Source organism: Cygnus olor, chromosome 18 (genome assembly GCF_009769625.2).
Source record: "Cygnus olor isolate bCygOlo1 chromosome 18, bCygOlo1.pri.v2, whole genome shotgun sequence".
Classification (NCBI taxonomy): Eukaryota; Metazoa; Chordata; class Aves; order Anseriformes; family Anatidae; genus Cygnus; species Cygnus olor.
Window position 1 is genome coordinate 7,781,606 of NC_049186.1, and position 15,910 is coordinate 7,797,515.

The 15,910-nt window shown below is 41.0% G+C and overlaps 1 protein-coding gene across 5 annotated transcripts in view; it reads left to right on the forward strand.

Moving 5' to 3' along the window:
* TOM1L1 (target of myb1 like 1 membrane trafficking protein) overlaps window positions 1-15,910 on the forward strand; it is a 229,915-nt gene that overhangs the window by 183,530 nt on the left and 30,475 nt on the right. Inside the window, exon 1 of one of the 5 annotated variants that reach the window (XM_040577768.1) lies at window positions 12,842-12,859. The exons of the other annotated variants lie outside the window; for them this stretch is intronic. Within the exon in view, the coding sequence (XP_040433702.1) occupies window positions 12,857-12,859 (3 nt within the window). The 5' untranslated portion in view covers window positions 12,842-12,856. Of the gene's footprint in view, window positions 1-12,841; window positions 12,860-15,910 lie in introns of those variants that run through there. 5 annotated transcript variants of the gene reach the window in all.

Genomic DNA, 15,910 nt, shown 5'->3' on the forward strand with positions numbered 1-15,910 from the left:
GATTTTGTATTGTCTAGCTCTTGCCTTTAGATATTCCATACCCACTCTGAGAGACATTATGGTTCTTCCATGTGGGTTAATAAGACACTAATCAACCACAGTAAAATGTCTATGGCCAATTCATTTGCAGAATATCAAAGGAATAAAAATAATGGTTCAATAGTGCTATTTATATTATAATCCCTCGCAACTCGGTAACTTATAGTTATTTCTCCCAGCCTGCTGTGAGAATAGGAACTAATGTCGCCATCTGTTACTTTTAGGGAGCTCCTTTCGCTCCCATGTGCTTCGGAGGACATGCACGCAGCCCCGAGTGTCACTCCTATAGACATGAAGCCACATTTTCAAGTTCACAGTGCATTATACAACAGCAGGGAGGGCACTGAGGGCACTGGAGCTTGGATGAAAAAGGCTGCCAGGGATGTTTATTTTTTAAATGACCCTGCAGACAAGACAGCGCACATGGACACTAATGTCTTGTCCATACGTTCAAGCTTTGAGCTCATCAGGCGTTTGTGATCTGAATATTTGTTGTGTGAAACCACACAAAGTGGCATGACACTAGCGCACTGTCAACGCTTTTCAGCTCTGTTTTATGGCGTAGGTTTACAGCATAGATTAGCTTTGAAGCCTTTCTTTAGCTCTGACAGCTTTTAGTTTATTATGGGATGGTCAGGGGGTTGTAACGCCAAGGGTACACAGCTGAAGTCAAGCTCCTGTGGATATTTCTGTTTTCAGTGTGTTTTATGCTATTTCCTACATTTGCAGGGAAGTGGCTCAGTGACCTAAAGGATCCTTTCCTGTCACCAAGATGAATGTTTCTGAATTGAATCTATAATGTTCCAATTTCATGTAATGAATCACTGCTACTGGCTTGGCATAAAACAAAGTGAAAATCTGCAAGATGACAAAAATATAAAATGATAAACCAAATATCAGTTTTTCATATCCAATTTCTTTTATTTCCAGGACATTTTAGGGTTTTTGTCATGTTTTTGTTTCAACATATGTTCAAACTTGTTTAGAAATAGTTTACAAAACAGAAGTTCCAAGATTTGACAAGCTCTATGGGGTAAATAAAAGAGGTTTGAAACATGCATAACTTGGAATGGCAAGATAGAACCCAAGCACGATTTCGTGTGTGGTTCTAGCTAGAGAGATGAGCTATTTCATGTCTGATATTTTACCCCTCAGATCATTCATTCTAGCGTATCTGTTCCTCTGATGTCAACTAAGTGAAGGCAGCAAATGATTATGCAACCTCTTAGCAGGTCTAAGCACCCTGTCACTAAGAATAAATCTGTTTTCCATTGGTGTTAACTTATGAAATATCCTGTATCACCTTTTCAAAGGATCTTTTGGAAAACCCGTTCCTCTTGTAATCCGGCAGTAAGCTCAGGGCTGCAGTCATTCTTCAGCATTGCAAGTGATGGAGGCGCCATATGCAAGTACTCGGGTCAGCCTTCATGTTTTAGCCATTGCTTCTTCTCTGAAGCTGAACGAAGTCAGTCCAGGCAGTAACACGTCTCTTCGCAGGGAATTTATTACATGGAAGGGAATGTTGCAAATATGCCAGCTTCTTGTTGGACTTGCTTGCTGATGGCATTAATTTTTGAAAGTCATTTGTAGTGGATTCGCAGAGTGCTAAGGCATTAATCTGCAGAACTGATGGATGTCCTGCTCCATCGAGGAGCTTGGGGAGCCCTTCTTGGAGGAGCAGGGCAGTCAGTGGGGCTGGGTTTTCGGGTGGCCGTTAGGGGCAGAGGCCCATGGGGCATTGATGGCATTTTCGTTCCCAAATCAGTCTTAGTCTTCTAAAAATTCGTCTGTGGGTCCAGTCATATAGCAACTTAGAGCTGTGAGCAAGTGAACTTTTAAGTGCTAAAATTTCCAGAAAATAGCTGCCTTCTCATCTTCTTCTTGTTCTTTTTTTTTTTTTTTTTTTCCAAAGAGACTGGCCTTAAAGAAGTATCCAAGTCAGCAGATTAAAAGGGATTGCTCACAACAGAGTCTAGTGGGAGGAACTTCCCTGAAATAAGCTGTTAGGGGAGAAAGCCAAGTTAACGTTTTATCAGTGCTATAAGAAGGCAGCAGTGGTACCCTAATTGCCTGTGGTTATCGAGCATCGCAGCACTGTACCAGGGAGGACAACAATCCTGGGTCTTGTGGCCATTAAAGATGTGATTTTTTAAAAATAATTTTAGGGTTTCAGTCTTCGGGTTCTTGATGCCACTTGCTCCCTATCAAGCTAGCCCTGCAATGCAGGTACCACCCTCATTAGCCATTGCAGGGCCCAAGCAAGAACCAGACTTCAAGGCATGAATTCCTGGAAATGAAACTTCAGCATTTCAGCTGTTCATGAAAATGAGGGATTTTTCAGTTAAAAATATAAAAATGCCTAAATGTTGGACCAGGAACATGATTTGACCAGATCTTAAGCTGGTATGAAAAGATAGAGACTGTTGATGTGTGTCGTTGGAAAAAATCATCTGAAGCTTTAGCCAGAAAATTTTCAAGTAAGCACATAAGCCTTAAAGAGTGGAGAACAATAATTATTTCCAAAATGCTAAACATCTTTTTCCTAGGGAGAATCTTTAATTTACTGCTGACATTATATTAGGTTTTTAGATAACTGCTGAGGTGATGCCAATATTTGCTAATGAAGAAGCTTTCAGAGAAAGTGGTAAGAAGTCTGCAGAGCTCATCAGCTTCATTTCTGCAGTCTTTGGATAATGGTAGCCAGTCCATGCTTCAACTAGAGAGCCTTATCTCTGGCATGTTGGTTCTTGAAGGTTGCGAGTGGATGTATGGCCACACTTCACCAGGGATAGCTGCATCACGTTTTTTTATTTGTTTTCACTTGGAAGGCAGGGAATAGAAATACATTGATTTAGTAGACAGAGCTGCATGAGAAACAGAGAAATGTTTTTGTGAGCTTATATATTCTGGACTGTGATAGGTATTGGATAATATTATTGTTTCATCTATGAAACTTTGCAAAACGGATTATCCAAGCTTTGGTTCAATTGCCTGACTTTGGAAAAAAAAAGTCCTGAGAACAAATATCATCTCATTATACCAAGTCAGATTACATTAGAATAAAATTGATGTGATGAATAAAATCAAGAATCAATTTCTATGTTTGAAATTAATTTTCTGAAAAGGGAACCACTGAATGTTGCAATAATTAGTGCATTTGTCATCAACTTATTAATGCAACTTTTTCAGGGCTGAACTTACCAGATAGTTACAGCTTCTGATAGTTAAGTGCTCGCCATCATCAGCCAGAATTTCAGGAGCACAATTTGTAACGTTGGCACCAAGAATATGGCCAGTGCATTTCTAGGTCTAAGGAGCTCACTGTAATTGTATTTTCAACTAGCCCTTCTTCATTGAACAAAAATGAGGTTACCTTTGGTTCGTTTTCTGGGCTTATTGGTGTTCATAGGACAATAAACAGGTCTGAGGCTAACAGGAAAGGGGAAGACCATACATTTTCTCATACGGGTTTTCAGTGAGCAGTTTGGGGTGGACCATTGATTGCCCATTCTGCCCCCATGCTGTCTTTGTCTACAGGAGAGTTAGCATTTGTGGCGTCACTCAAAGTGAATTGTTACTGCCCACAACAACCTATTTCTGTAGCAAAGGTCAGATTTGTTATTTATCAGGATGTAGCAGCACAGTGGAATAATGAGTTGCCTCAATGAACTGGCCTTTTTACCTTCTGAATGGGCTTCTAAATCAAGCAGAGGGAACATTGACTGAAAATCATTGGGTCTGTCTACTCAAAAGGTCATAGTCTGAAATACTGCGAGATAATTTCACCTTGGTTTATACAGTGAAGCGGTCTCTAGTTCAAAACCCACCACCTTCACCAGTTGTTCATTTCTCTAGCTTTCTTGGGATTTGAGGTGATGATTAGGGAAAAAAGACTACCCAGACCTGTCATAGACCTAAATAAGTCAATGAAAGATAGATAACAATAATGGCTTGGCATTTCCTTTTCCTTCCCTCTCTCTCTCTCTCTCTCTCTCTCCCCCTCTCTTTTTGGTATCATAAAAGCTACCATAGCTTGATGTGACTTTCCTTAGGAGGTACATAGCTTCCTTAAAGTCAACATAGAGCTGTCTTGCTGACTTCCCTGGCCAATGCTGGAGCATACTGCAGCTTGTGTGCAGGTTGAAATCTTTCCTGGCCTTGCTTTTTTTATATATTTAGTCTTGCTCAATACTCAATTATACTCATTTCCTTCCATCCTTACTTCCCATTTCTAAGGCCCTTTGCTTTACACCCGTTGGTCAAGATGTGGTATTCCTTAAACACAGGGTTACAACTTGCAGTGTAGCCAACGAAGTTGCAGCCTCCTCATTTAATGAGGATGCCATTCACGTGTTCTCTTGGCCTGTGACAGCAATCTTTGGCTTTTGATTACAGTCAAATGTTCGTCAGTTTTGTCAAGTGGCAATGCTACATTCACAGGTGCATAAAAGCAATGCTCAGCATTAGGCAAGTCAAAAATGAACTTTGGGAAGTTGTAAATTAAGCTCTTAAGAAATAAAACTGCTGCTTGACCTGTTTTGGAATGGTGCTCACATCTTGGCATATGGGTGAGCATCAGATACAAGGCAAAAATTTCTCTGTCTTACCTCTAACTCCCATTTCTTTTATGGGCAAACCAAACAAAGCTCATTGTCAATGACATTTGAAATAACAAACAAAATCCCGCTATTTAAGCAAAGAACGTCACTCTAGACAGGATCCAGTTCTCTACCTGAAACTAGTTTCATACTGCTGTGTTATTTAACTTCATGATGTTGGGTCTGTACTACCAGCTTTTTCTAACAGGCTTAAGGATATCTAGTTTTACTGCTGCAAGACAAGATTATGACTTGCAGAATATCTTGAGCTCCTTGACCTGAGAATTTCACCTGAATGAATTTGTCTCATTGACACAAATCCTTCTCTGTTGCAGGGCAATTTTAACTCTTTGCTGCAGGAAGCAGAGGTTTTTTGGCTACAGGTCTGAGGCTGCAAAGCAAAGTACCATGTGTAAAGTACCATGTGTCACTTACCACAGAGCTTGCCACCTTCCATGTCAAAACCCACCAAGCCCCTGTGACTTACTCTTTCCCTCACTGAATACAGAGCTGTGGATAAAAAAAAGAAAAACCAAAACCACATGCACCATATGAAAATAAAACAGAGCACTTCATGTCTCACACAGCTCTCTCCAGAGGCAGGATGAAAGAAAAAGGAATAAACTGTGTCTGACAGATTTTAATGAAATGCAGAGACTCATTTTAATGAAACACTGGAAAGCAGCCAGTCTATTGTAGTTAGGACATTATAAACCAAATGGGAAAAGTAAAGGACAGAAAGAATTTCATCCTTTTTTAGAAAAGTATCCTTCTTTAAGGATATTTGGGAGAATTTTGTATGGTTGTCACAGGGCATTTCCATGGATGTATGAGCAGAAACCCCTAATTCCTGAGAGGCAAAAGGAGTGCTCCGATGACAGTACAGTTCTTTGGCACCAGAACAGCTCCAGCCAGATCTGCTTGTTAAATCCTCCTGGAGCTGCTTGGGGAACAGTTTCAAAAGGTCACTAAGCGCCACAAATTCCAAATGACAATTCATGAATTTGCTGCAAAAATAAGTGGCTGGATTTTTCTCCATTCTCCCACTGCAGATGCTGTTCAAGCATTTCCTTGGTTAAAATGCTGCTGCAGAACAGCTCTTGCTGAGGATACCCAAAAAACCTCCCACCTTTCTCTGCAAATCTGTCAGCTGGTGACATTGGCTGCTGTTGCTTTCAGCAGTACAAAACTCTGCCTGGCTGCTGTGAGCTGGGTTTTGTGCTGCATGCAGCCTGCTTTTGTTTTATCTTGCATCACCTGGGGTGATTATGATATTTACATGTAATACACTTGAAACAATATTAGGAGGAATAATATATGAAACTAAATGTAATAAAGAGATAAAGAAACGTGCACCAGATAGAATGCTAACTTTAAATATTAAAAGAAGGAGTTGAGGGAACTTGCGGTCCACCAGTCTCAAGATTTATTCCACATTATTATATTAACTTCAGGATTTAAATTTGACTTTTGTTCCAGGTAGACTCCTTAAGGGGATGTGGCTAATTTTCAACATATTTAAGCGTGTACACTGAACTCTCCCAAATGAGTAATTTCATTAATTGCTTGGTACTGCTGCTGCTTGGACTTATAATCCTTTTTTTTAATCACAAAGTGTATTCAAGCCAAGACATCTTCCCTACATGCAGCACCATAAAAGATTACCCCGTCTGATTCTGCTGCTGTTTACACAGTGGTCCTCTGCAAATTTCATGATATTTCTGGAAAGGGATCTGTTTATAATAATATTAATGTACACATGATTTCTACAAGCCTTTACTTTAATCTTGGCTAAATAGCCAGGTTATTAAGTAGTAATTCCTGGTGGTGGAAAAACATCGTTGTCCCATGAGACAAAACAGGAACAGGAAATATTTAAGCCACAGGCATTTTAAAGCTAATTTAAGGAGGATTTACCACAATTAGAAAAAGAGATAATGAGGGATATATGCAAATTGGCTAATAGCAATCCACATTCTACCCCATGCACACATGCTGAAGTGTAGGTGAGAAGGGCGAAGTCCTGCCTTGTGTGCAAACACTGCTGTGGCTGCCACGGTGCCAGCAAAGCACCTCCGGTATCACTTCTCAAAGAATCAGTGTGAGAGCAGCTGTGAGTAGTATTTAATAGACTAACAAGACTGAAATCTCATTGAACAGAATGAGAAAATGTCTATTTCTTAAAGCAAAATAATTAACGCTGCCTTCAACTTCGGCTTTTCTACAGGAGGAATACTTAGGATAAGTTTTGCACTTGTGGTTTCTGCAAAATAAGGTTTGTTCGAAAGCGGAACGCTAGCTTAGGTCGTCATGTTTAAGAATCTGTTTAACTAGAGAGGAGTGTTGGTACCAAGTCAATGCCATCAGTACTCTACAGGCTCGAATCTCAAGCCTATCTTCTAGCACTCATGGTTCCTAGTCCCCTCCCAGTGGTTATATAGACATTATTCCTGTCCGCTCCAAGACCGGGTTTTCCCTGTAAGGCTACAAGAGTGTGTGTGTGTGTGTGTGTGAATGGATCAAAAAGGGAATGGAAGGAAGAAAGGAAAGCAAGCAAACAAGGCAGACAGGCAAAATAGTAGGGTTCTTTCCAGAAGTGGCATTAGTAGACAGGGGTGTGAGAATGGCAACTGGGCTTGGCAAGAGCTGAGCTAAAATTGGATCAATGGTGGGAAAAAGGAGGATTGAGCCATGGAAAGTAATCCATCTGCAGCTGATAGACCTTGCAGAAGACCTCTGCAGGATCTGGGGATCCGAATACACTTACAATTCCAAATACATTGGCTCATCCATGTGAGGTGGTTTTTAGGTCTAATGAAAACCCCAGGAAGATTCCCTAAATAGGTGTAAAACACATCAGTAGCATTGGTGTCAGTATTAGCAGATGCAGTTTTTTGTTGCAGTGTTGTTACATTTTGCTGTGTGTTTTTCCTGGGAGAGGAAATACCAGGATCTTCACAACACATTAGTCCAAATTTGGAGTGCTTACTTTATTCATTGCCTCCATGTGGCAAATTAAATTACAGGGCAATCTGAATTAGGTTTTGGACCAAGTAAAAGGATCAGCCTGAGGGTTTCCAGCCCCATCAGTAATGGAGCTTGTGTTCTAATATAATATTAATTCAGCACATCCTGTTTTACGTGGATAATTTAACACAGCAGCTTTCAAATGCTCTGAGAGTGAAGGCTAAAGTCTCAATAAGTCATTTAAAACGTTTTCAAAAAATTGAGATGTAGTAATTTTTCAGCTTACCTGTCTCACCAGTAGGTTTTTTGCCAAATAGACTCTTCGCTCCTTTTTAAGCCTGCACTATTTAGAGTCCCTACTGATGTAATTAAAAAAAAAGATGCAACTATAAATCGTTTGTTGTGACTGATAAGCAGTTCAGCAAGAGACATACTGTGTCTCTGTAGCTTCCAAGTGTGCTTACTACTATAAAAACAAGCCTGATGCAAACTTAAACCCAAGCTGTTGATGCAGCCTCCTAGCAGGAAAGCCCCTGGAGGAAGGGAGGTGTGTGGAAGAAAAGTGGAGTTGATTGAAACAAGGAGGCCTGAAATTAAATGTGATGTTTCTGGTCTTTGTTATGAAATCAGGAAATGATTCCTTTACATCTTGAGTTCTCCAGATTTGTCTGCCGACCTTATTGTTCTCCTGCTGGTCTACTTGTCTATATTTTGTTCCCTGAAATCATCTAGAATTTTTTCAGGAAGGTTTCAGGTTGGTTGTGTTTGTGGCTTATTGTAGGTAGGATAAAAATTCCCTATGTGTTTCTAACATGCTTCAAATGTATTTAAAACTTAAAAGTTTGATCCTTTATTCCCTTTCTGTGTTAACTCTGTTTGCTAAAGTCTTACTGCTGCTCTAGAGAAGCTGGATTTGCCCTTTCTGTACTTCTGTAGAACTAAAACCAGGGGAAAAGCAATAGCGATATTAATCTTCTTATGCCAAGGGGAGAACAAATGTGTGCCCTTGTGGTCCATCTCTGGGCTAGAACTGGAAGAGCTCCCACTTTGTTCAGTGCAATTTAAACGTGTCACTGCAAATGGATTTCAGCCAGCCTGGTCGCAGCCTGTCCCTGCTGCCCCTGCAGCCTCCTGCAACTTCAGCTCCTGCTCTGGTCTCTTTGTAACAGATCCTCATGCCATTCTCCTCACCTTGGAAATTTTCAGTACTGCATGCCTGACATCTCACAGGCATGGCTTGTTCCTGCAGTAGGTACCGGGAGATGGCAGTCAGAAGTAGATTGCTCGCTGTGCCACAGGGGGAATGTGCTGACATAAATACAGTCTCGGGCTCCTTTAAAGTTTGGGCAATTTTCCCCTCCTCCATCCTTCTGGTCCCACAGCTCTTAAACTGGGTAGGGAATATTAATGCAAAATAAGTAACCAATACAGTGCAAACGTTCACATAGAAACACACAGTTACTGAGGTCTGAAATAAAGTGGTCTTGACATAAAATTCCCACCAGGTAAGTAAATCTGGCTGCCCTTAGCAAAGAAGGGTTAATATACTGCAAATCATGCTTGGAGCAACAGTGACTACTATAACAAGACCAAAAACCATCTCCAATCCTACAAATGTTTTTGGCTCTTGGGCTGTTTTGGTTGTTTCTTCATCAAATTGGCTCTCTAGAGTCAAGATAAAGATGCAGATGTCTTGGGCATGTTTACACAGTGCAGCAGAGATCTCTGACCTGCTCTGTTCCACGGACACAGGCGTGCACAGTTCTGCAGGAAGATGCCAGCCCTGGCCCCGAAAGCAAGACGTAAGCTACATCTGTGCACACCTTGGCAGACGCCTCAGGCTTACTTCTCAGCGCAGGCTGTAATTGCAGTCAGGCTTCCCACTTCCAAAGCCAGGCTGGCACTGGACGTGTACAGATCTCCATGTTGTCTGAATTTTATTTTCCATGTTTCCAACAGTTGCTTTTGATTCTGAATAGGAGAGTTTTCATGTCTCTTATGGAATAGGGCCAATTTGAAATTTTGATTCTAGGTTTTTTGTTTGTTTATAAATACATGGTTTTCCAAATGGAAAGGGCCGTGCCCGAGCCCTTCTGAGTGCTGTGCTGGTGCCGTGCCCTGCTGCCTGGGGCAGGAGCTGTACGGGGCCAGCAGAGTCTGACCTGCAGGAAGCCGAGGAAAGGGACAGGGCAGCCAAAAGGTCTCACTGTGAATCTGAGAAAGAGTAAGGCTGTCTTCACAGCTATCATGGTTCATGCAGCTAAATCATGGGGAGTTGCTTGCTTTCCCAAATGTGTTTTAATCCACAGGGTTCAGCCTGCAATATATTTTAAACATGCAAGAAATATCCATAATTTCTGTCGCTGCACGCTGGCCTGCTGTGCCCAGGAGGTGAATCTTCCACTAGGTCTGTGTTCTGGCAGGAGCCCGTGGACGGACACGTCGCTGTAACTGTGTGCTTGGTTCTGCAGAGCACGTGTGGGCCTGCCTCGAACAGGTCTGCTAGTGAGCAGCATCTGGGAGCATCAGAGAGTTCTAAACAAATACAGGATTAAATCAATCTGTCCATCTTAGAAGTATTTTAGTTCCTTTGCTGTTTCTATTTATGGGGCAGTTGTTCTTTTACCACATGTAGCTTGTGTAGAGAAACAGATAAAGAAACAGAATAAATAAGTTCTTAATTTTTTTCATTGAAGAATCTAAGTTACTAAGTCATTTAAGCATACAGCTGCCTAACCTCACTGGCTTTAATAAGATTTAGCCACATGCTTAAGGTAAGTAGGTACTCAATGCCTTTTGAAAAAAGGGATATTTAAGGAAAGCACCTAATCATATAATAGTACCTTTTTGTGTATGTAAGAGGCTTAAGTTCAATGCAGAAGCATGGTATTTAACTGCAGAAATCAAGATAGTTCTCCTGCATGCTGCAGGGAGGGAGAGAGAGAGAGAGATTGAGAGAGAAGGCAGTCCTGGTTGTCCATATTTTTATGTCTTTTATAACGATAGTGATCCGAGCCCGATGGCCAACCCACCAGCTCCTGCAGTCAGGGCTGTGTCTGAATAACCCTAACTCTTCCAGCTCCCCACTGAGCTGCTTTGAAAGGGGGTTCTTCCCTCAGTGTACAATACCAGTTATTTGGGTACTCACATTTCATGGCCAGTAGTCACCTTCATGAACAAAATTTCTGCTCACAGTGGCCTGGCCTCTGTTTGCCCGGCGGAGCGTGCTGCAGCCTGGCTGGGCTCTGTGACACCGGGACACGTGCAGAACAGTCGGGTAATGATGGTGTGAGGGAAACTGCTACTGCTTTCCCAGCCGAAGGTTGTCAGCTGTGACAGCGTTGGCTGATGTCCAGTGAACCTTATGCCATATTCTAAGAGTACTTAGCACTTGACTGTCTTACCTGACAGGGCAATTCATGAGTGGTTTTTGAGGAAAAAAACAGAGCAGGGCTGAGGAGGACACGTAAAATTTTAGAGAGAGAAAAAAAAAAAGGTATGAGGCAATGCTTGACTCATCAAAATAGGCTTTGAAATAGGCCATAGAAGAGATGAAACAATAAGAGAGGCATCATAGTGGAAATAACTACAGCATCATCCATGTCAATCTGATGCATACTTCTCACTGGCTCCCAAACCTGCCTGATTTGAAAACAGTCTTTGACATTTGTGCTCCATTACAGTATTTCTTGCCAGATCACTGAGTAGTTTCACAAATATTATTGAAGGCTCACATAGTGCCTGTGAGGTAGATCAGTGAAGTTATCTCATTTTTCCAGATGAGTAAATTACAGCTTAGGGTAGCGAGTGATTTTTTTGTTCCTCGTGACCACAGCACCAGCTTTAAAGCTAGAAGCAAGATCCCAAGGGTCCTGGCTCCTCCAGCCTACTTTTATAACCCGCACTGTGCCATCTCGGATTTAACAGAGTCTTGATAAGTAACATTAAATACTTTTTCTGATTCTGAGTTGTGATTCAGAGATCAGAATTGTGTTCTTAATCAAAAAGAAACCCCTAATAAGTTTCTTTTTAAAAAGCAAAGGACAAAGCACTAATATTTCTGGCTAAAATATATAATCAAACATTAGAAATGAAGAAAGAACTGGAAAAAAAATATAGGGGAACAAAGATTGATTCAAGTGGTAGCTAGATATTAAATATTAATAGTGTTCATAAGAGTGAGGCCAATTACCAAGGGCTTGTCGAATGGAATTGTCCAAAATGACTGACTGAATCCAGAAGTTAAACATCCTCGTGCAAAGCCAACTATGTGCTGCAAAGGTTGTTGCCGTTTCCCCATAGGGTTTCGCTATTTCACTTTGCAGTTGAGTTTGTGTTGGTGGGGTCTTTCGGTGTTTTGTTTTGTCATATATTTTTTTTTCAAAAATAGCTTTAGTACGCAGACTTAAAGGTCTTGGTCTGCACTAAGTAGAGAGGCTTTGAAACCAATTCCCTCTGCCTACTGTTAAGCAATACTAACGGGTTATCAGGAGCAGCTTTGCTATGTGGTACTGGATGTGAAGGCTACAGCAGCCACGCAATGGTTAAAGATCAGAGGTTTAATTAGCTGTATTTTTCTGGTCCTGCCTTTAGGCCTCAGAAACGAAAGGATGGAAAGAAAAGCAAAGGAATGATATTTTTTGTCTTCTATAGGAGCAGTCTCAGGAGCATAGCCTGGCAGAGTGCTCTGCACCTTGTCTGGGTGGTTGCACCTATTACCAGTGTGTTACTTTTTCAGGATGAGGCAGTAGAATTATTTTCTTTTATTATATCTATATTCCATTAGCACAGAATTTACTAAAAAAATAAAATAAATTTGATATGAAACACTGAGAAACTAGCAATCACTTTCCTGGTGTGTAAGTAAACATGCATCTATATTCAGGAGCCTGCTGATGATATTGCACAACACTGCCTGTTTTGAGCAACAGGGACAGCAAGAGTAACTGCAGCTCAAGCAGCCTGCTCACATGATGGTGGTGCACTGTTAGCTGAATGAAAGCTAAGATTAAGCACTCCTTGAAGCTTATTACCATTCAAGTAAGACCAGTTAAAAAGCAAGCACTAATTTAGAGCTGGCAACCTTGAGCTGTGTTATATTATTAGATGCAGATGAATATGGATTTGGCTCAGCTGAGTTAAATTAGGAGTAGGCATGAACTCCGTAAAGAAATTATAAGTAACCCACCACTGCACAAGAGGCTCTCTCTGTCTTGCTTTCAGTCCTCATTCCCTGCAAAATCAGAAAATTGATGGTAAGTGCACAACATCTTACAGTCCATGGGTGGTTAGAGAGTTCCAGATTGAAAGAGGCTGAGGTTATTCTTGCCTAGGTGGTGAAACGCTAACTATATTTCAGAGCATTCGTGTATAGCAATGAAAAACATAATTTATCTTGGATGACAGGAATGACATTGCTTTTCATTAACCTTAAATAATGACAAGGCTTTGTTCTATTACTATGTAGGTACATGTACTGTTGGTTTCTATGCATATATGTAGATACAGAATTAAGATACCGTTGGGAATTCCTCAAAACCTTGCTAGGGTTAAGAGTTTATAGCAGGTATTTATTTTATGTTTTAAAAATTCAATATACTCCAGTTAATCTACCCTCTGGTAATCTGTAGAATAGTGATTGAGCCAGACACTTAGCTGGTGTAATGCAGTGAAACTCTTCTGAAAGCAACAGTTAGGCTGCCTCTCTAAGCTATAAGAGGCTTAGGCTCAATTCCCTGATTTACCACAGATCTCTTGTGTAACCTTGGGCAATTTCTTATTTCGAGATCCAGTAAAAGGTTTACAGGCATCGAACGAAGTTTGAATCCTGACAACGCTCAAGTTTCCTCCACAATGCATAAGGAGAATGAGGCCGATTAAATGGAATGCAAAGTGAAAAATGTAGCAGCCAGCCCCTAAGGAGGCACTCTCAGCATCCTCACATAATTTCCACATGGCTTCAGGCAGCCACTTCTATGAAAGATAGGCATAATCCTGCATGTTTCCATTGAGAACCCTCACGTACTGCTTACACCCACAGAGCAGCACTCTTACTGCTTACTCTTACTGCTCCTCTCAATAATGGGCCAAACTACTTGTGCCAGTCATGACAAAAACATTTGTGGACAGGCACAGAAGCCAAATTTTTTAGCCTGTGGTCAAGCCACAGCTGAGAGCATGTGTCAAGCATCAGATTGCTGGAACTAGGCCTCGGATGAGCAACTTTGGGGAAATCAATGACTAACTTATAATCTGTCTATTGTTGCTATATGACCTCAGTGTGGAAGTGGAAGGGAAATGCATTAAGGAGCATAAAGCACTCATATTCTATAGCGATGGGGACCACATAAAAAATAGCTAAAATTAATCACAGCTAAAATTAATAGATGCTGTCATGTATAATTGCTGAGAGTTTGAGCACCAGAGTGCATTACGAGTGAGTACAGTGGGAAGGTTTGAGCTCTTGGAAGTTGCGAGACTTGTATCTGATCTGTACAGGTGGAGCTGTCTGGGAGTGCGTTGTGTGGCGATGTGCCAGGTTATAAAGGTTGATCCTGCAGACAAGACTGGAGAATTGGCACCTTCAGAGCAATGAAGCATGGTGTAGATGCTCCACGAGCAAGCAGTCAAGTGAGCAGTGATGTCAGCATTCATTTTGAGGCTTTGTGTTTAAGTTAATGGTGGAAAGAATCTTTATTGTGGACAGAGCTCCAGGAATAAGTGGATGGAAAACATTTTAGGGAACAATTTTGTCTAAAGAATGAGTGGAGGGGTGGGCCTGGTAACACTTCTACTGGCAAAAAAAAGAAAAAGAAGAAAGAAAAGGAAACAAGTAGCAGAAAACATTAAATCAAATGAGAAGTGTATGGCAATGTATGGCCTTCCATGAAAATAAATGAATATTTTGGGGGAAATTGTGCAAAAATACCATGGGACATGTAACTATGGAAGGTGAGGGTGTGAGTGAGTGTGCATTCAGTACCTCATACAAGTGTCACACTTCTCACCTGTGGGACACTGTTTTGTCAAACGTTTTCTCACCACAAACTGAAAATTATTTGCTCTGTGCTACTTGCTCCACAGCTGACATGTTTTCCTTATTCATTTTAAGTGCTGTTAAACTGCATGAAGTTCCTACGAAATCAGTGTGAACAGCACTCGTTGTCCCCGTAGCAGGGACTTTTCAGGAAGGGAATTCCTGTCCAAACTGGTAGTCCCGAGCGGGCATTTGCCTTCCTTTAAGAAAGAATCCTTCCTTTAATCCTTCCTTGGTGGCTTTTTAGGCCATCCCTGTCCTTCCTCTAATGCATGTTTGATTTGCACTAACGTTTTTATAAGCCTCTTTGTCAAGCACTTCCAGTTATTTTTAGAATTACGAAAACAGTTGTTGTCCCTTAAAAGAGATAGAAATTAGTCTTCTACTTCATGCTATATATATTCTCAGTTTGAGTAACAATAACTGTAGTGTAAACAGCTAGTTCCTTCACTTACCTTGGCATCACACAAACTTCTTTCTAACTAACAATCTAAGAAAATAGTGGAATTTATTTATAGAGGAAAGGGAAGTAAAATGAACCCAGCAAAATTGTAAACCAAATTAAGAACATGCATTCATAAGCTTCTTTACATTTAAAAATGAGACAGAGCAAAATCTGTTGCTATTGTTATTCTTATCCTGAGAAGTCACCCTGCCCTACAATATACTGAAAGGTACTATGTATCCTGTTCACTGTAGAACAGCTAAACATCCCTGAGTCATTTGTTTAATCATTTCTGAGTTTTTGTGCCAAGCACCTGCCTTTTAATTTGCTACGACCAACCTGAAACATCTGTCAATTTTTTCCCCATGAATTAATAACTCTGTAATTAAAATCCAGCAGAGAGCTCAGCTGAGACTCCTGGTTAATTAGGACAGCAGATAGCCATGTGAGCAGCATGGCATTACATTAGTTGGAGATGGCTTGGATTTGAACCAGGGCTCTGGGGGTGACACCGAGCTATCCGTTCACTGTTCAACTACCAAGCTTTTGGATATTTGTTACAGTAACCAGTACTTCTGCTGTGGGCAATCAGATCTTGCTGCAATTATTTAAAACGGACTCAGCGCGTTACTATTGCTATTTGCTTTAACTATTTGCTTTAAACTATTTGCTTTAAATGCGTATTTTCAAAGGATCTGGTTTTAGCTATTGCTATTCTCCAAATATTAAGAAAATGAGAGGACACAGTGCAGGACTAAGCTCTTGCCTGGAGCTGCTTTGCGAAGCGGCAGCAGGAGTGTCACTAACAGCAACGTGACTTTCATG